General features: G+C 33.9%; 1 protein-coding gene, 1 long non-coding RNA gene and 1 pseudogene across 2 annotated transcripts; 2 read left to right on the top strand and 1 right to left on the bottom strand.

Annotated features, from left to right (window-relative positions):
- Positions 1-2,219: 2,219 nt before the first annotated feature.
- Positions 2,220-11,642, top strand: LOC120142437. Its single transcript, XR_005517846.1, has 3 exons — positions 2,220-2,231; positions 6,683-6,686; positions 11,570-11,642. It is a non-coding gene; the product is annotated as an uncharacterized LOC120142437 (long non-coding RNA).
- Positions 6,937-9,267, top strand: LOC120142434 (annotated as a pseudogene).
- Positions 11,643-13,977: 2,335 nt separating the features above from the next.
- LOC120142433 (mitochondrial substrate carrier family protein B-like) lies at positions 13,978-16,507 on the bottom strand. Its single transcript, XM_039157137.1, has 7 exons — positions 16,116-16,507; positions 15,616-15,792; positions 15,374-15,523; positions 15,112-15,213; positions 14,958-15,028; positions 14,775-14,842; positions 13,978-14,396 (listed from the first exon to the last, which is right to left on the bottom strand). The coding sequence occupies exons 1-7, from the start codon at positions 16,362-16,364 to the stop codon at positions 14,155-14,157; spliced, it is 1,059 nt and encodes a 352-aa protein (XP_039013068.1). The 5' UTR covers positions 16,365-16,507; the 3' UTR covers positions 13,978-14,154.
- Positions 16,508-21,291: the final 4,784 nt, after the last annotated feature.

Below are 21,291 nucleotides of genomic sequence, written 5' to 3' on the forward strand. Positions count from 1 at the left end.
TATATGCCCCATGATGGCGCGGTGCATGGCCGCGCCTAACATAATTGCATCTGCACTTCTCGGGTTTAAAGCATCTCCTCTCTGTTATAAATATCCCTCTCCCCCGTAAACTCTCTCAAAACTCCCTCTAAACCGAGAAACTAATATAATAATCCTCTTAACCAGTAAAAAACACTCGACAATCCTCTTATATTTGATTCAGAATTTCGTTCGAACTTTCGTAATAAGGTAATTTTTATAATATTTTTTATAATTATATATGATTATTTGAAAAAAATATTGTATTAATTGTTTTCAATTAATTTTTGTGGCTGTAAAATTGGAAAGCGGGAGCATACGTCGAAATATTTTTACCAATACAGTAATAATATAAAATTATATTATTTAAATTATTTACGCTTATGTGTAAAAAATTTATGTGTGAAAATTTTAATTCATATATTATTTATTTAATTAGGTTTGTTTCAGGTTTTTTTACAGATATAATATTGTCGCACTTTCAAACTCTAAGAATGGCGCGAATTTCAGCTATTGTTTATTATGATGAAGAAATTTGGGAAGATGAAATTGGCATTGTTTTCGTATTAAATCATTATGTTAAAATATCCTTCAAGAGAAACATATCTCTTGAGGAACTGATAACAAAGATTTCAAGGAAGGTTCATGTTGGAAGTACTAGAAGAATGACATCGCTGCAGTACAGATTTCCAACATCTTTGTTATCATTAACTTATACAACGTTCGAACTATCGAACAATGATGATGTTGAAATGATGGTTGATTTTTAAAGTAATTATTCATACGCCGATACAGAGATGTATGCAAAGTTTATTGAAGTGCGTGATGTTCGGGATCTGTCAATAAGCTCCCACTATGGGTTAGCTGAACAAGTTGACAGGCCGACTACAGTAATGTGTAATGATTTTAATGCCATAATGGAAAATCCACATCATGTTGTCGTCTCGTCAACTTCAATGGGGAGACATTCATCAGCAACTCCTTACTATCTGTACCGAGGTATGTCCACGAACAATCCGTATAGCAACATCGCGTCCAGTTCAAGGGGAAGGCATTCATCTGCAAATTTCTTTGATCTTAATATGGAGACGCCCTCGACGCAATAATCTGTGTAGTTTCCATTTGACACGATGGCTTCAAGCTCCAGGGGGAGGCATTCGACAACGAGCTTTTTTTTATCTCAATGTCGATATACCTTCTAGTTCAAGGGGAAGTCATGCAAGTAGTAGGTTCTTCGACCTAAATGTGGAGAGCATGAAGGAACCATCATCTCCACCAGAAGAACCGCTTCGTGAGCCAGGTGCGGATGGTACTGCGACCAGACTATTCATTCACCCAGAATCACCGCAATTCAACTCTGATGCCGATGATGATGATGATGATGTAGATGAAGTTCCCTCAAATGTGGCACAAACTAACCCTCCAACACACATGTTTGAAGCTGATTATGGTGCAATATACGGGCCAGAATTTATAGATATGCCTAATCTCGGTGACTATGGATTTTACTCATCAATAAATAATGGTGAGTTACATTTAGGCTTGAAGTTTTCAAGCAAAGAAGAAGCGATGATGGCTATAAAAAATTACAATATATGTAATTATGTTCAATCCAGAGTCGCCCGCTCTACGACAGAAAAATATGTATGCCATTGTGCCTACGTGAAAATGGATGCAATTAGATGGTTCGCGAATCGAAGAGGAAGAGGAAGATGAAAAACAATATATGAGAACTAACGGTATACAACAGTCCTCACATATGTTGTGTTGGAGAGATCAACCAAGATCATCCCAACTTAGACTCTGAAGTGATATGTCAAGCCATCATGCCCATGGCAAAAGCAAGCTCGCATATAACTATTGTTGTGTTGATTTCAGCTATACAATCGTACTATGGGTATTTCGTCTCATACAGAAAAGCATGGAAGGCAAAGCAGAATGCCATTAAAAAACTTCACAGCGAATGGGATGCATCTTACAACGAACTTCCAAGTTGGTTTAGGCTGGTGCGGAGGTTGAATCCTGGGATAATTGTGGACTTCGAAACCTCCCATGCATACCATAATGATCGAGTTCTTAACGATCAATGCCAATTCTACATGGTTTTTTGGACTTACCCACAGTGCATTAATGATGTCAAATATTGCAAGCATGTGGTCTAGATCGACGGAACTTTCTTGTATGGAAAATATAAGCAAGTTTTAATATTGGTAGTTGTCCAAGATGATAATCGCAACATTCTTCCAGTTGCTTTTGCTCTTGTTGAAGGAGAAGATACAGATTCTTGGGCTTTTTTCCTTCGAAACTTACGTTCACATATTATCACGAGGAAAAAAATCTGTGTTATTTCAGATAGCGGAGCTGAGATCAAAGCATCAATGGAGTTTTTGGGTCCATTATGGCAGCCACCATTTATCCAATATAGGTATTGTATCCAATACATTGCTGCGAACTACCATGGAAGGTTCAAGAAGAATGATTAGCGCCAATTACTTGTGTGCATGGGTAAGCGAAACTACCCTTTTTCTTTTGATCATTTTAATTTTTTAAACAAACAAAGTTAGTAAGGTCTACATTTTATGATCAGGTTACGAACTACTACCTCAAACATTTGAATCCATGCTTCAAGATTTACGGGCGAAGAACGAGGAAGGATACGATTACATCAGCCTCATCGATAAAGAAATGTGGACAAACGCATATGATGGTGGATATCGATATGGACACATGACGACCAACTTGGTTGAGGCAATCAATTCGACCTTAAAGAGTTCACATCACTTACCTGTAGCAGCTTTGGTAAAAACTACATATTTTCGTTTGAGGACGCTTTTTGTGAAGCTCGGGGGAAAAACTCAAACCTGGATGCAAGGCGGTCATGTCTATCACCCTAGATTAGTTTCAGATCTACAAAAAAATTGATGCATCAAATGGAATGTCTGTAACAAGCTTCTCTAGAACGCATGAATTGTTTCGTGTCACAGAGTTGTCGCGACCTCTTCAAGGGATTAAAGTTGTGTCGTTAAGAGTAAATCTACGAGACAGATGGTGTGACTGCGGGTTTTTTCAAGCTCTGAAGTATCCATGCTCTCATGTGATAGCATCTTGCTCGCATACCCGTCAAGACTATAACCGTTTTGTGGATCCCGTATATACCTACTATCAGAAGTGTTTAAGGTATACGAATTTGAGTTCCCCCCATATGTAATGACAAAGACCCTAATGAGGTTCAGAATTGAGTTCTGATTGTACCAGATCCGACTTTATTGAGGGACCGTAGTCGTCCAAAATCTACTCGAATTCATTATGATATAGATATTCGAGAAAAATCTAGATACGACAAAAAATGTGGGCATTGTAGAAACTCATGACACACTAGAAGAACATGTTCATTTCTGTTGTCATCAAGTAACCATTGATGAGGAACTGATGTAGTTGTTGTTTATCAAATAATAATTCTTATAGTTTAATTTACATTTATTTAAAGTTAATGGCATTCGATAATTGCTGATGAAGATTAAAAAAATGATACAAGAAAACGAGATTCGACGTTGGTGTTATATGTGCTTATAATAAAAGAGATAATAAGTGACAAACTTAAGAAAGTTATCGAACACAATTATTAAATTTTATCAAACTAATAGCAATTTGGTATTTGAATATAATTTTAAATACAACAAACTTACAATAAGTATTAAATGGTAAATAATAAACAAATTACAATAACTGATATTAAATGGTAATAAACAAAATTAACAAAATTAACAAAATAAATTAACAAAAATTCCAACAAAATTAACAAAATAAATTAAGTATTAAATGATAAATAATAATAAAAATTTAAAAAAGTCCAATAAACAACTAAATACAAATATAATAAAATATCAAAATCTATCGATGTCTGCGGTGCGAATGTGTTTCGCAGGGCGGTGGCTGTCTGTCTCAAGGAGGATTTCTTTGTATAACTGGTTCTGACTCCTCACTGTCATCATCATCACCATCATCATCATCATCATCGTCGTCGTCGTCATCATCTTCGTCAGGAGTAGATACATTTTGTTGATGAGGAACTAATGACGATGTAGAACCTCCATAGAATAAGGACCCTGGAAGTGTATGACTGACTATCCCACCGCTCATAAAAAATTGGGAAAACTCAGAAAACACATACATTAATGGGTGTGAAAACTGTACAAGAGGTGTTTGTACGGTGTTCATCGGTGATGAGGTTGTACCCGCCAAATAACCAGTATATGAACCCCAAGTCGGATCTACAAACATAGACCCATAATATCCTCCAGGAGGGGTCATATAACTCTTTGACGGTGGTGGCGACGACATCTGGTAAGGGAAAGGTAGTGGCGACATCAGATATGGCTGCGGGGTGTACGTCGCTGCAGACGGTGGTTGTTGTGAAGGTTTCGGTGGTGCACCTGACGACGAACCGAAAGCACTTGCTCTCCGACCACGAGTCGGGGGATGATGGGGTTGTGACGGTGCACGTCTCTATCGACATCGATTAATGCTCCATCCTCGTGCATCCTCGAAAAACAGAAACAGTTTCCCGTTACTGTTGAACCGCTCATAATAATCATCTGCAACCATCAAGTGGTCAATATAAATGGGCTCTCTATAGGGAAGGCACCGATGTCGATCCTCTCATATCATGACCCACTCATAATACTTAACCAGTCAATCTGTATCCGCCTTGCCGCGTCTATTTCTGTTATGCAACTGCTCCATATTGCGAGGTGCTTCCGGAATTGGTTGTACAAAACCAAATTGTCGGAGCACGAGATCAGTGGGTTGCCACTCGATAATCGCATAACAGATCAGAGGGACCTCCGCCATCCAAACATCTGATGGGCCTCTCAACTCAGGTGGGATGCACATCCTCATATTATCATTAGAATATATAACGTATTCAAACTAAAACAAATATATATAATTCTTATCAAAATAATAATCTAATTATATAACTATAATACAAAATCGATTTTTAAACATTAAAATGCATACCTCTGTGCCATCCTTCTGATCGATTAGCAGCCTGATTATTTCTAATTCATTAGGTAGATCCCGATGATTTTTCCTGTCAATAGACCACCTATTCAAGGAAAAAAAATTATTATACACTGGATAAAATGATTAATAACGAAATCAATTTTGTAATTACCTCAATAGTAGCGGAAATACGAATGGGTTCTTCACAACAGGACATGCCCAAGACTGCAACAGAAGGAGACATCTGCCGATAGTATTTTTCCTGTAGTCAGTCGCTCGACACATCTCCCTATATAGAAATGCCAAAACTATCGAGCCCCAACTCAGTGATCCGGCCAGATGAAAGTCGCCAAGATGTCGCAACCACATACAGTGAACTTGGTTACGCAATTTATCCGGCATCAGCAACCCTCCTATCAGCTGCAGTATGCATGTTCGTGCATACATTTTAACTTAATCCTCTGAGGCGTCCTCACTCAAATTCCAAAAATTTGCATCTAACCAATTTAATGGTATCCAACCACCGTTAAAATTTCGCGGGACACCTCCTAAATAATCTTGGCACAAAGTAGTCCAGTTACTGTACGCCATCCCTGAAATCACATCTCTATCCACCATATGCCCCAAGTGCATAGAAACATCCTCAAGCGTAATCGTGCACTCTCCTCACGAAAGATTGAATGCGTGAGTCTCCGGCCTCCACCGCTTCAGTAATGCAGAAATCAGGTTTGGTTCTATCTTACAATGGCCTTCATATCCAGCTACGTGATTGAATCCAGCCTCGATTAAATACGGCCAAACATGGGTAGGTATCGTTAACTTAAGGTTCCTAATAAAAGAATCTAATATACGGTCGCTTTCTTAAAATATTAATAATTACAAAAATTAATTTATAAACTAATAATCATGCATTAAATAAATAAATTATTACTAATAATTTAAATTAAATTAAAACGTAAAAATATTATCGTATCAGCCAAATATCGAGATATATGATTTCCATCCAAACGAAGCAGACCGTCTTCCATTTTATAACTGCAAGAAAAATTAATTAAATAAAATATTAAAAAATTTAAATAGTTAAATAAAATACTAACAAAATATTAAATATAATAAAATATACCTTAAAGAGCTATGATAGAATATAAGAGTATTTGAGAGAAGTTGATAGAATTTGGTGTAATGAAAATGATTAAGAATTGATGTATTTATAGGGAGGGAATAGGGGTGTGAATGGGGGGTGGTTACGAAACTAAAGCAAAGGCGCGGCTCATGCACCGCGACTTTCTGACGCGTGTCAGAATTAAAACAAAAACGCGACCCATGCACTGCGCTATACCCCTACATGGCAGAAAACGCGGCCCATGCACCGCGCCTTAGCCAGCATGTCGCCATGTCAGCATAAGGCGTAGTGCATGGGCCGCGTCTTACCCCACGTGGTGCTAGATCAATGTAAGACGCGATGAATAGGGCGCGTCTTCCTGTAAATGATTTTAGATTGGTAAATAAAGATAAAAGGGTGTCTGACAGATAAATAATGTGCGTCAGAGTGAATTTTCGGTGTTATTGCCGAGAGTTATATTGTTTTTTTTTTCTTTTAAAGATTTTAAATTTAAATAATTATTCTTACAAAGTATATATTCTTTAAATAATTTGAAAGTAATGTTTTTTCTCGTCCATCTAAATCTTGTTCTTTATTTTATGTGAGACCTATAAAATAAATGTACCTTTATTTGATCATGTTATAATTAAACATGTTAATGATAAAAAAATATCTTATTTAAATAATTATTTAAACTTTATAATTAAATAAATATTAATTTTTTTAAAAAAAAACTTAATTGATTTTTATTGAAAAATTTATTATTAAATTTTAAAAAAAATTTGTTAATCGCTATTTTTTTTGTTAAATATAAGTGAATACAAGGTAATATATGTTTAAATATACAATCGTCCATTTGATAATGAATACTTGTAATCCTGCATGTATGATGCTCGAACTCATAACTTAAAGTGATAACATCAAGTCCCTTAACTACTGAGATTACTTGGTTGTGAAAAAAAAATAACAATTAACTCAATTAACACTATAATTTTAAAAAAATGTACCTAATCATCATTCAATTCAATTAACACTATATTGTATTTAAAAATTTACTTAATTATCATTCAATTCGATAGAAATCAAATTATTATATAACCCATACAATTAGCAATGTTTCTACTGTTTTGTTTGTATCGATTAAATAAATTAAAATAAATTCATATAAAAATATCTTCATTTGGATCTTTTTGGATGCAAAATAATTGACTTCTTTAAACCACAGTTTCACTTATTATTCAATAATTAACATAAAACCCTAAACCCAAGCAAGTTGTCTGGGTGTGTAGTTGTTTATCACATTAGTTTCACACGCTTAGAGGTCCCCCGTTCGAACCCGGCCTTAGCATTATATTTTATTTTACATTGGCTTTTGCATTCATCTCGGAAACGAAACACAATTCCGTAGCTCTTAAGCAATCTTAATTTTGAAACCCCATGGCCATTTGTTACTTCTTATGTTCAAAGCAAAAACTCTCTAAAGAAACACTTCCAAACAATCTGTAAGCTTCCCATAAAAATAACTTCATTTAGAGGCTCGAACATAATCAAATCCAATGGATTGGGGAAACGTAACCGCAGAGGATCTGATTTATGCGCTTCGTGAAGTTGATTGGTCATCTCCGCCGCGTCCTCTCCCGGAGTTCTTCTCTCGTTTCACCGTCCCTCGATCTTACGCCAAATGGAATAGCCGCCTTAAATGCAATCTCTACTAGTAATTTTTTTCCTTTAATCTTTTATGTTATTTACTTCCTTTATTCGAGTTTTTTTTGGGTAATTTCTTTAATTCGAATTTGAATCTCAACCGGAGCTGTTTGTAATTCCAAGAAGAGAAAAATAAAGAAAAATTGTTGTAGAAAATGATGATTATTGAATATTGATGTTGAATGTGCTTTTACGAATACTGTATCAAATACTTTATTTCTGTTAGTTTTTTGCTTTAATTTTATGTTCTTCTTTCGCTTTGCAGCTATCGGACCAATTATTTCATCCTGATTGTTGTCATTCTTGGTAAGTAGATAAAATCAACGGTGGCGCTCTAGTTTATTTTTAGTACATGTATATTTATTTATACATATATGTATTGCGTTATTTATTTATTTTGTAGGTTTAGGATTCCTGAGGAGACCGGTTGCCATTTTAGCTGCGATCTTAACAGCGCTCAGCATTGCTTTTCTGAATGATAGGTAGGCAATGTTAGACCTTAACCCTTTGTTTACTGTTCTGAATTTCAATCCAGTGACGTTATTTTGAATGTTACCTTGGAAATGGATGTCTGAGCCCTAGCATTTAAGGTTGAGATATGGTTAGATTTAGCTCTTGACTCATGTCTTTAACAATTTGTTTATTATTTTACAGCTTTGCTGGTACTTTTAGTGAGAAGGTGACTAGAACTGTGAGGCAATTCTCTCCACATTTAGCTGCTAAGATGAGGCCCCCTCTAACGTAAGTTTTGATTACTTTGCAGACTATATATTCTTGATTTGGTTATTAACTTTTTCATTATTGTCAGACCTGTTTCGTGGTCGTCCTAAAAGAACAATTCACATATGTGGTCGACCTCGTTGGGTCTTTGTCTTCGTATTCTCATCTGGTATCAATATCTTTTGGAAATTTTCTTTCTTAAGAAGTCAGAACAATTCTGTTTGCAATCCAATGTAGTGTATAAAGCAACTAATTTTACCACTTGTTGCAGTGAGTTTCATCCTTTGGTATGTATCCTGCGGTCTACTGACTGTATTCTGGGCACTTGGCATTGCACTGCTTGGTCAGTGATCTTCTCTCTTTTTTCTCATTTACCCCCTTGAGATGTCATTTTTTCTTCTAATTCTTTCTCTTGCTCTCTTTCTCAGCCACCATCCTTCATGCAAGTTTTAGAACACCTAACCTGAAGGCTCGTCTTACTACTTTCCGTGAGGAATTTCGTGCAGTTTGGCGCAATTACAGTGAGCTGTAGATCATACAGTCTATAGCATGTAAACTGATCTACATCCAATGTTATTTTTGTTGACGGAATTCACCGTTGATTAAACTGACATTGTTTTTGGAATATTCCGTATATTTTGATGCTATTCTTATGTATTTCATGATTGTGATTTTCTACTCCACTGTAATGGTATGTGCAGTAGCATATCGGTATCTTTGATTTGTTTGTTTTCTGTAGTCCACAGTTAGCCTTATGTTTGAAAACCTTCTCTATAAGGTGATACTAGTTACTGTGTATATATAATTAGCATTTAGTGTTTTATTTCCATCAGATTATGATAAATCTACTATTTAAATCACGTGTTTTACTCTGGGATTAAATGGTTGTTGATAAAATAATTTGGCTTCTCAAATGTTCATGGAAGGGATACTCAGATAAGTTACTTTTAGCTTCTGCTGATCTTTGAGTCAATTCCTCAGAGAAAGAATGACTCGAGGAAACAAAAAAACACTCATATGATTGAATAGATTATGGAATAGAGATATTCAGATGAGTTCTCTTTAGCCGTTGCTGACTGTTTTTACTCAAATAGCCCTCCTTTGAGAAGAAAAAAGTAAGTGCAGAATTTTCAGGAGCAATTAGCTATCTTATAGTTGTGCTGGGCAAGGTCAGCTGGTAACGTCTTTTAGATATACTTGATTCTTAGTTGCCTGTTGTTGTTCATTAAGTGTGAATTTATTGCTAAGATGGTATAAAACCTCGTGCCTTTGGAAAGAATGTTTGTTGTGAATGATTTTATGTTGATGCATTAATTTCCATCCCTGCTTATTTGCTCCCCTCCGTAGGAAAAATTTATTAGATGAACCTGGTTCACCACGTTATCCATGGTGGGTCGGGTCCATCAAATAATTTCTCCCTCCGTAGGGTTCCGATATATATAAACCATATTTTATAATCATAAGGATACTGAACTATGCTTGTGAATCGAAACTGTAGTGAGGCCTGTAGTAAGGATGAGCATTTGATCCGAACCTAGGTTCCGGGCCTATCCTATTAATTTCCCTATTTTCTTTGCTATACAAAGCCCTTGTATATGATCACTATTAATTGGCATTTCGGTGCTTACCTGCAAACCCTGTTCCAGCTTTTGGTGCTTGCAGGGATTCATGGTTTCGGTTTATTTGCTTTTAAATTCAAGCCATATATGACAATCACCATGTTTCATTATCAGAAAAGAAAATGATTTTAATCAACGGTGAAGGTTTATTTACTAAATGGTTTAAACATGTAGTGTAACATTTTTCATTAAATATTTAATATTGTTGTATTTTTAAGATTGTAAAGTTAAAATTTTAATTAAATTAAAACAATCTCATATCAATTGCTTCAAATATTCGATAATAATTATATCCTTTTTGAATATGTATACTCCCTCATTTCTTGCCGCTACTATTAGTGAAAGATAATTTGGTTAAGTTCTCCATTCTTCACGAAGTTTATTTTGGCTACTTTTTTTCTTAGAACAAACCCTGTAACTCAAATTGTGGAGTGAAATATGATTCTTTTTCTCTATTGCTTGGTATATTTGAAAAAGAAGGAAGAAAATAAAAAATATATATACAAATTTCATTACTATACTCTTATGTAATATTTATTAAAATAAAATAAAACTTTAAAAGATATTGAACAATCCTAAATTAATTATATCCTAGTATTGGATAAGCATATTAAATAAAATGTTATATCAAAATACATAAAAAAAATAAACAAACAAATAAATAAATACATCAAAAAATAAACAAATAAAAAAAGAGAGCAGTTGTGTCATTAGAGTATGTATGCATTGTGAATTGGTTAAAAAAATGTTTTGAACAATTACCTTGTCATCATTTAGTGGTTAAAAAAACTGAAAAAATAAAAGGGTAAACTACTTAATAGGTCACTAATTTTTGAGTAAATTTCTCTTTTCCTCACTAATATTTTAAAAATAACGTTTTAATCACTAATGTTATCAATTTATAGTAAATTCATCGCTCAACCTTTAACCACCGTTGCTGTTACTGGATTAACGGAATGCTGATGTTTGCAGTATGTTCTCACAGTCACCTTTGTTAACGATTCTTTCATGTCCATACCTGTTATAGCAGAGAGGCATGCATCTTTCCGTCAAAAATCATGATCAGACCTGTTAACTTCACTGGACACCACGTTCACTTGTGGCTTTTATCTTGTTGGTGAGAATGCTTACTGCTTTTCAATTTGGTTTATAAACTCTCAAGGAGAAAACAGTTGTTTGGATGGCGAATTATGACAAACCCGTCAATGCCAAAGGCTCCAGATTTGTCTGCGGCGAGAAGACGGTGCCTTTGTCTTGACCGATATCGATGGCTCCCCTGTATGGCAGACCAACACCAGCTCCGCTGCTGTTCAAAAGGCAGAGAAATCCTGTTCTTAACAACTCTTCTGGCAAAATACATCATTCTCAACGCCATTGTTGTTACGTGCAGCTCAAGAATGAGTAGGAGTGTAAATGAACCGAGCTTGAACGAATAAGGTTATGTTCATGTTCGTTTATTTATTTTTGAAGGTGTTTGTGTTCAGTTCGTGTTCGTTTAAATTTTCAATATCATGTTTATTTTCTTTTATTTATTTTGAAGGTGTTCATGTTCGTTTATTTATTGTTCACAAACAGCTTCATTTAATGTTTGCGAACATGTTCGTTTATATGTTTATGAACGTGTTCATGAATGTGTTCATTTAGCGTTCGTTTAATGATCACGAACGTGTTCGTTTAATATTCACGAATGTGTTTATAAATATGTTCGTTTAGCGTTCATATAGTGTTCGTTTAGCGTTGCTTTAATGTTTGTTTATCGTTTGTTTATATATTATATTTTTAATTTCATTTGCAAGCTAAAGAAAAATGATAAAATTATGTCACTCGTGCTTAAACTCCTTAAAATTCATAGTTTAAAATGCAATTTTATCATGTGTTCTATTTAATCCTTATCTTCACCAATATTTAAAATGTAAAAAAAATAAAATGAAAAGGAGAATCGGGTAAACGAGTTTGTTCATGAACATAAATGAACGAGTTGATAAACGAGCTCATAAATGAACGAGTTGATAAACGAACTCATAAATGAGCTTGTTCATGAACATAAATGAACTGAACACACCTCTATTCATGTTTGTTCGTTTATTAAATGAACATAATTTGTTTTTGTTCATATTCGTTTATTTAACTTAACAAACGCACATAAAAGAACGTTATACGAAAATTCACGAACAGTTTACTGAACGCTCTGTTCATTTACACCCTTAAGAATGAACACCAAGGAGAAATATTGGCACAATTGATGCATGAATCGCCTTAGAATGAGGGCATATAAGCAACATAAGTAGACTCCCTTGAAATCCTCTTTGCTGTGACAAATTTTTTGTATTGCCAGTGAGGAAGAGGTAATCTGCAACCCAAGGACCAGATGCAACGAGTCGACAAGCATGTCGATCCGGACCTCAGGATGCAGATTACCCGGTCCTTACAGATATGAAATGGAAACAAATCATTTGTTGAAGCAATAGCTAAGGAAGTTGAGGGGAAACACAAGGGGTTGAGGCCCTCATGGATGAAAACACAGATTTATAGTGGCTCCCAAAGCCAACAAGGAGAATTAGTCCATAAATTGGGGACTATAATTGTTAAAGAATAAAGGGAGATAAGGTTCTCCAACAGCAATCAACGTCGATTCTGTTCTTCTCGAACCAATGATAGCCTTACTTTCCATAGACAATGATGGTATGATGATCTTGACTGCTTTTTCATCATGACTAGATATCTTCCCTGCCTACTTGTTCAAAAACAATCCTTTCCCAAGACATATCACTATGGAACAAGAAGGCTTGTATCTATTAGGAAGCACTCAATAGATAGAAGCCTTTTTTTTTTTTTTATCTCTGCAAATATGCTGAAAGATAGTAAGCATCTTCAAACCTGATAATAAATTCCATGGTTGCTTTCCACCTGCATGCTTCTTATGCTTACAACTTCACCCAACACTTGCTGCAATGTGATGTCACTGTGTATGACATCTAGTGGTCCTCCTTGTTCATGCCTACCCTCCAATCAAGCACCAGCAAAATAGAATCAAACCAACGCCTTCTATTGTTGAGAAATTTTGAAGTAGTATTCAAGAGAAATGATAGTTTCACTTTTTTTAGAAGTTGTAAATAGAGGTGTAAATGTACAGAACGTTCGATGAATTGTTCGTATAAAGTTTGTTTATTAAGTTAAATAAACGAGTATGAATTTTTTTTATGTTCATTTAATAAACGAACGAACACGAACAAAGTTGTGTTTGATTCATTTATATTCATGAACAAGCTCGTTTGTAAGTTTGTTTATCAACTCATTTATTAGCTCGCTTACCCAATTCTCCTTTTCCTTTTAATTTTTTGCATTTCAAATAATGTTAAAGATATGGACTAAATTGAACATAAGGTAAACTTTAGAATTCAAACTGTAAAACCCCAAGTAACTTAAAGATTAATAGCGTAATTTTATCATTTTTCTTTGGCTTGCAAATAAAAAGATAAAAGAAGTGTGTTTGCTGATAAACATTAAACGAATATGTTCACAAATGCTAAACAAACGAACACCTTCAAAAATAAATAAATGAACACAATACTGATAAATTAAACGAACATGAAGCGAACATTAATACTTTCAAAATTAATCAAATGAACACGAACATAACTTTGTTCGTTCAAGTCAATTCAATCACACCCATAGTTGTAAAATTTTATTTCCGATCTCCAAAAGCTACATGTAGAGTAACATACAAAACTGTGATGATGACATGATCATGAACAAATTGACAATTGTGTCTGAATGTTAAGGCCTAAGTGTATTGGGACTAAATACTGGATAAAAAAAGGTATATCCATTGCAACAACAGAAAAATTTACCTACAACATTCTATCTTAGCTTGGCTGCTTTTAGATTCTACCCTGTTCTTTCAGGTTTTCTCATCATCTGGAGAACTGAATGACTAGAGTGTTAAAGACACAACGTTCATGGAAGAAAAGGGAGTTCAAGATGAAGCTAATAATCGGAACGAACGCTTGATAGAAACATCTTCAATGTCTCATAGGTCATAAAGACGATGCCTACACCAGGAACCACCTTGTAGTACTCGGGCAGAATCCCTCTGTACAAGCCACAAAGGCCTTCAGACTGGATAATATGCCGAAAAGTACCAAGCAATCCAGTTTTATAAACGTGGGCTCGCCCGGCAGCCCCTTCCAATTGCATTCGCCTCCTCACAAGATCAATGGGAAATGTAGCTGCAAATTGTCAGTGAAGAAAAACAAAATCATGCAGAGCTCAGAATTAGCTTCTTACTAATTTGTACCACTTTAGTAATATATATTTTCCCACCAGGCCTTGGGACATAGGACGAAGTAAAATTTTAATATATTCGAACCATTTCCGCCCATTCATAAGGGGTGAATTTAAGATCACCAAGTGCATAATCCCATGTCCTGACCATTGGAGTCTGTCGACTTAGACTATAAGGTATTAAAAACATTCATCATTTAATTCTACATCCATTCAGCTGAGAAAGGGAAAAAAATCATTGCATAACAATACCAAAATGGATAAGAGTCACACCGAAGGGCTAGATTAACCATTAAAGTCTACATCCATTCATGATTACTAACCTGTAGATGATGCGATTCCTGATAAACTGCCACAGGCAAGACTAACCATTATAGTGGAATCATTGGGCCTGATGTAAAATCAAAGAAATTCCAAACAGGTTACGGATTGACCGCATCAACCAGAGACGACCAATATAAAAGGGCACGCACTATTGATCAATCTAAAACAACAAGAATTTTTACCTTTGTAACTGCCAATACGATCTCAAAGATTCATATACCGAAAAGCTTATTGCTATACTCGGTCCAACACCCTTCACCACACAGCATTCCAAGAGCAGTTATAGACAATGAGATGGGAAAATAAAGAATTGAAGATGAAAAGTAACTAACATACCAATAATGTTGCTCCGAGTCCTTTATACAAGCCCAAAAAACCCTCTTCCCTACAAATGGTATGAAAAGCATGCCAAATACCTCTGTAGTATATTGAATTTCTCTGCAAAGTTCACAATAATAGTTTAATTGGAGGGTAAGTGAAAAGAAAAAACAGAAAGATGGTGCGTATCAAATGGGAAACAATCAACCACATGTGAAATCTTGTTCAAAGAGTACACTAATTAAATTGCTTTCTTCACTTGGAAATTACGGCTGGTTACCTGAGCTGCGAGACGTGTTCTTACAAGATCCAGTGGATATGTGGCAGAGGCAGCAGTAATTCCAGCCAACCCACCGCCAACGAAGTGCACAAAGGGGTCAGCACCAACGTTTCCCCTTCGATTCTCCAGACCAAGAATAGATTGCAACATCTGAAAATAAAACAAAAATCATAACAGTGAATGAACATAACACTTTTGGTAAGGAAAAAACAAAGAGATGGTTAGAAAAGGTAAGAACATACACTTTTGTAACGTTCATAGGCATAGAAATTGACTGAAGAATAGGGAAGACGGTGAGCGATTGTAACCAGATTGCCTTTCCAAAATGCTCTGAACCCTTCTTCATTTATAATGCGCGAAGCCTCACGCCATATGCAAGCCTTGCTCAATGCCGTTACGTCCGAGTGCATTCCTTGCACCTTAAATGAAAGTAAACCATCCAGCAGTCATATTAAGGTAGAATGTACACACATGCTCAAAATAACAATAAGCAGTATGAAATTCATGACAAAATATCATTAAAAAACAATAAGCCGACATTACTACTCTGTTGTTTCATGCTAAATTGACTAAAGCCTTCATCATTAACACTAATGGAAAAACATTACACAATTTGGATAGAAACAAGAAATTCACCTAGCCAAGCCATCTAAAATATATGAATAATCATTCAAGTTACCATTAAAACCAATAAAATAATCAACATCTCCGATAAACTGAACAAACAAGTTGTAAAGCAGACCTGAAATAAGATGGTGAGACGAGCAAGAGGAGCCGTACAAGTCTTGCTAAAAGCACCAGCAATACCACCAGCAAGAAGCTGTTGAATGGTCCCAATCTGCGGACTCAAACCGTGCTTTGAAGAATGTCCATTTTGCAGTTGCGGCAGTAGAGACTTTCTAGCCCCGGCATCGACGACAGCTCCGTGAGCTGAATTCAAAGCCATTTGTCCTCCTTCAACCACCACCCCAACTCTTGCTTCCATATTCATAATATCTCAAAGTTCTTTCCTTTAGAAAAAAAAAACAGTACTTTGGATCGGGTTCAGGGAATTTGGGTTATGATTTTACATGGGTATTAAGAAGGGAAGATCAAGGGAATGAAAACAGGGGAAGTCATAAGCTGGGTTTTGTGAAGTTTGGAGTAGTAAAAGATAAACCCTAATGATCATGACATCAAGAAAGGGGTTTAAGAAAGACGTTTGGTAGTTTTGTCTTCCGAATATACTTGCGTTGATTCGACGGTACAATAACTCTAATTGTTTTAATAAAAATCTATTTTATACAATTATTATAATTATAAAAGTTGGAGGAATCATAGGCATAATCAAATCTAATGTTTCTTCAATTATTTATTTTTTAATTAGTGTATCTTAATTTGTGTTATTTTGTACCACCAATTTCATTGTTGTTATTTTTAATCCTAAAAATATTATTTTAAAAATTTAGCATATGCCCTAAATTTTGATCTGTTCGAATTTAATCTGTAAATTTAATTTTTTTTCATCCATATTTAAATGATTTAAAGAAAATTCCATCTGATTCGAAATCAGACCTAACTTTTTAAATAAAAAATTGTATGTATATATAATTTTTTTTATTAAGTAAAAATAACAATATAATTAAAAATAAAAATTATTATATTTTTTCTAAATAAAACTTATTAATTTTTCTATTTTAAACTCGGACTTAATATGACCCGAATCTGAATTTTTTACATTTTTTACTCGCGAAAATGAAACTTCACAAAAAATTATATAGTACAGATAAAATGGCAAAGAATTCAACTCAAATGATGGAAACAGTTATAAGGAAGAATGGCCCATTGAAGCACAAGGAATGAACAGCCAGCTTTTACAAATCCACTTTTGGTACGTCCAATTCACTTTAACCAACCAATAAAACATGATAGGATGCCTAACCAACTCCTGAATATCATCAGCACCACCAAACCAACATCTAAAAAACAAAAGCTGCTTTTGATTTGATTTTAAGCTCAGACATCGACCCTCAACATCAATGTTTTTGCAAACAGCAGAGCTGCAGTTGCACTCTGTCTCAACTTCACAGCTTTCACAAATCTAGACACTGGACCACTCTTCTCTGTTTTCTTCACAGCCAACGAATAAGGTTGTGTTAGTATTTATTTGTTAACTTTTTTTAAATGTTCATGTTTGATTTGTGCTAATAAATCGGACTTAAACGAATAAGGTTATATTTTAGAAGGGAACATAGACTTCAATTTGATGTCACAGACTATACAATGTAAAATATGGCAATCACCTTGCATGCTTCTCTGAAACATTTTCCAACCGATGAAATTGTGCAAAAGCTGTCCTGCGATAACATCCCATGCAAAAAGCTGATTATGTGCTTCGAAACCGCCGATAACATACCCCTCACCGCCTAGGCCAAGGCCGAAACGACGAGCTGCACTTACAGGAAACGGTTCGGATAAGCTAATACCATTGTTCTGATGAAGACCTTAATGAGACTCCGTTACTCCCACCTGCCATGCTAACACCGATACCGATATGTCGGTGGCTCGATAACCTGTTGTATGATAAGTATTCACTTCCAAGGGGTATATCGGAAAGTGATTCTCTTCTGGTGCGCTTCGATGGCATATCTTGAGCCCTTTGAGTGGAAGTCGATGGATTTTCAGGTGCGAGAGAGTTCGCCAATGAAGACAGATGATCGATCGACTTGTTCGAACCCTTTTGAGCTTGTTCGAGCATGTGTATTTCTTCCACCATTGGCTTCCAACGCCTTACTCTAGCGTTTATAAAACAATTCAATACCTGGTTTACAACAACAAGCATTCAATGTTAATGTGTGCAAGATGATACTATAAAAGGACGAAAACATGATGATCAATGGCACACCTGGTTACGTATAGACCGGTTTGCTTAGCCAACATGTGCTTGTTCGTGCAAATATTCCCACCCATCAACTTTACAATAACAAGCATTCAAAGCTAATGTGTGCAAGAATCTAATTCACGTAGTATTCGACTCATAGAACTTCCATTTATATAAAGAAATGGCTGAAGAACAGATAATTAGTATGCATGGAACAACACCCACACTACAAAGAAATTTCGATTGTTTCAACAAAATTATTTATTACTAAAAGTACTAAATTTGTCACGATATATTTATTCTGACTAATTTTATTTGTTAACATGTTTGTTAGAACAACCTTATCATGTAAAATATATTGTGACAAAATTGTGTTTGTTACAATTGTATAGTATTTATTGTAACAATGAAATTTCGTTACTATAATTAACTTATCGCAATAAAATATTTGTCACAATCAATTAACTATTTTATCAAGAGAAGTACATTTTGTCATAACTAATTTATATTTAAACATCAAATATAAAGGGATTTTATGATTAAATAAATAAGACAACAAAAATTATTTTGTCAACGTTTCTATTTCGTCATGAAATGTAACTTACAGAGACAAAATATTTATTAAAATAAAATAATTATTTTATCACAAAAAGTGAATTTCGTCACAATTAAGTTAAATTATAACATCAAACAAAAAAAGTTTTTATGACAAAATACATATTATAACAAAATTTATTTTCTCACTACTTTTATTTCGTCACTAAATTTTTTTATAACTTTTTACTGTGACTAAATAATTTTGTTATAATTTATTATTGTGAAAGAATATTTTTTGTCACAATTTTTATAATGAAAAATTAATATTTGTTATAAATTGTTATTTCAATTAAATAAATTTGTTACAATTTTTTTATTTTGACAAAATATTAAGACGAAATAAATTTGATATAACTTTTTACTTTGACTAAATTTATTATGTTATTGTGACTAAATTATGATGAAAAATTAATATTTGTTATAAATTATTATTTTGATTAAATAAATTTGTTAGAATTTTTTATCTGGTTCAGCCCGATTCTATTTCCTTGAACCTTAGACTTCTATTTTATTTATTTATTTATTTTTATTTTTTCAAACACAAAAATCCCAAGACAAAACGGTTAAATTGAGGGTTTTAAAAAATATTTATATAATAAATATATAGAGATGGAGTTATATGGCAAGATGAAACATTCATATTCCACCCTGAACATTTAAGTGGCGTTTGATTCGCTCGAATGTTTATGAGAGAATTGAAATCTGTGAAAAAATTTGAATCTATCAAGAATTGGAATTCAATTTCATATTCTATTTGGTTGGCAGGAAATGAAATTAGAATTCAATTCTATGTTATGTTTGGTTCGCAAACATGTCAGATGAATTTGATTTTAGTAATATAAAATAACAGAATTGCCCTTCTTGTTTTTTTGCTTTATTTTAGTTTATTTTATAACTTACATGTAATAATATATTATAAAAAATTAAAAAATATTAAATTTTCATTTTATTGATTGATTATTCATTTCAATAAATTATAAAAATCATGCTAATAAACATCATAAGTTAAAATCATCGCAATCAAAATATGTTAATAAGTTACCAAAAGATATAGCAATATTTCGATACATTCAAATCGGAATATGTTAATTAGTTACAAAAAAATATACCAAAAACTATTTTTATTTAATATATAAATTAGAAACCCGACAGATATAAAATAATAAAAAAATTATTTTTATTCAATAAAAATATTGACTTAATTGAAAAAATTTATATATAGAGGGGTATTATTGTAATTATTCATAAATCTATAAGGTAAAATTATAAAAGAAAAATTTGAGTCGGTTCGGTTTTTTTCACCCTAAACCCAAACTCAACCCAACTCGAATATCACACTTAAAAAACCCGACCTAACCCGAACAAAATAAAGTTTCACCCGACCCGACCCGAATATATGAATTAGTAATCCGACCCGACCCGAAATAATAAAAAAATATTTTTATTCAATAAAAATAGTGACTTAATTAAAAATATATATATATAGAGAGGGGTATTATTGTAATTATTCATAAATATATAAGGTAAAATTATATATATTTTCGGGTCAGGTATTTTTCACCTTAAACCCAAACTCAACCCGACCCGAATATCACACTTAAAAAAACCGACCCGACCCGGCCAAAATAAAATTTCACCCGACTCGACCCGAATATATGAATTAGAAACCCGACCCGACCCAAAATAATAAAAAAATATTTTATTCAATATATAAATAAGTTACTAAAAGATTGACGAGTATAGTATGGTCAAATTTTAATTCCCTCCAACAAAGGAATTGAATTCCATCTATTCTTGGATGGAATTCACTTTCCCTCATTTGATGGAAAGTTTAAGCCATGAGAGATTCTAATTCCCTTGAAAAACTTGAAACAAACATGAAAAAAAATAATAGAATTAAATTCTAATTTCCCCAATTTTAAAAGATTCCAACCAACCAAACGTCAAGTTAGAAGATTTTACCTTCTGATCACGCATAGGCTGTAGATGAAACAGGTTCCAATATTTCTTGCCTGAAACGTGTAAAGAAAGCTTTAAATAATTAAAGGTCTAGAAAGATAAACTCCTTAAACACTGAAAGACAACAACATTACATTCATGACATGAATCGGGAAAATTGAAGATTATTCCTCATATTTAAGCAATTCCAGGTGTTGGAACTTGAAAAATGTTAATAACCATACCACTCTTGGTGTAGTTAATGAGCTGCACAGTTACTTCTGTCTGGTTATTGATTGTCTCTCGAATATTCCTTACAGTAGCCGGATTAGTTTCAGGGCCTTGTAGAAACCTATAAGGGCTTAACAACCACACAAAATTAAATGAAGTGAATTGCATTATTAGTTCAAAAATATTTGGGCTAAACATCAGCCAAGAAAGGATATGGTTTAAGTTCATTCTTTACCAGTTTTTCAAACCATTTAAGCTATCAGATTATGAGTGGAATTTCTTGTAAAGGCAT

The sequence above is a fragment of the Hibiscus syriacus genome, unplaced genomic scaffold, assembly GCF_006381635.1.
Source record: "Hibiscus syriacus cultivar Baekdansim isolate YM2019G1 unplaced genomic scaffold, ASM638163v2 tig00110828_pilon, whole genome shotgun sequence".
In the NCBI taxonomy this organism is placed as follows: Eukaryota; Viridiplantae; Streptophyta; class Magnoliopsida; order Malvales; family Malvaceae; genus Hibiscus; species Hibiscus syriacus.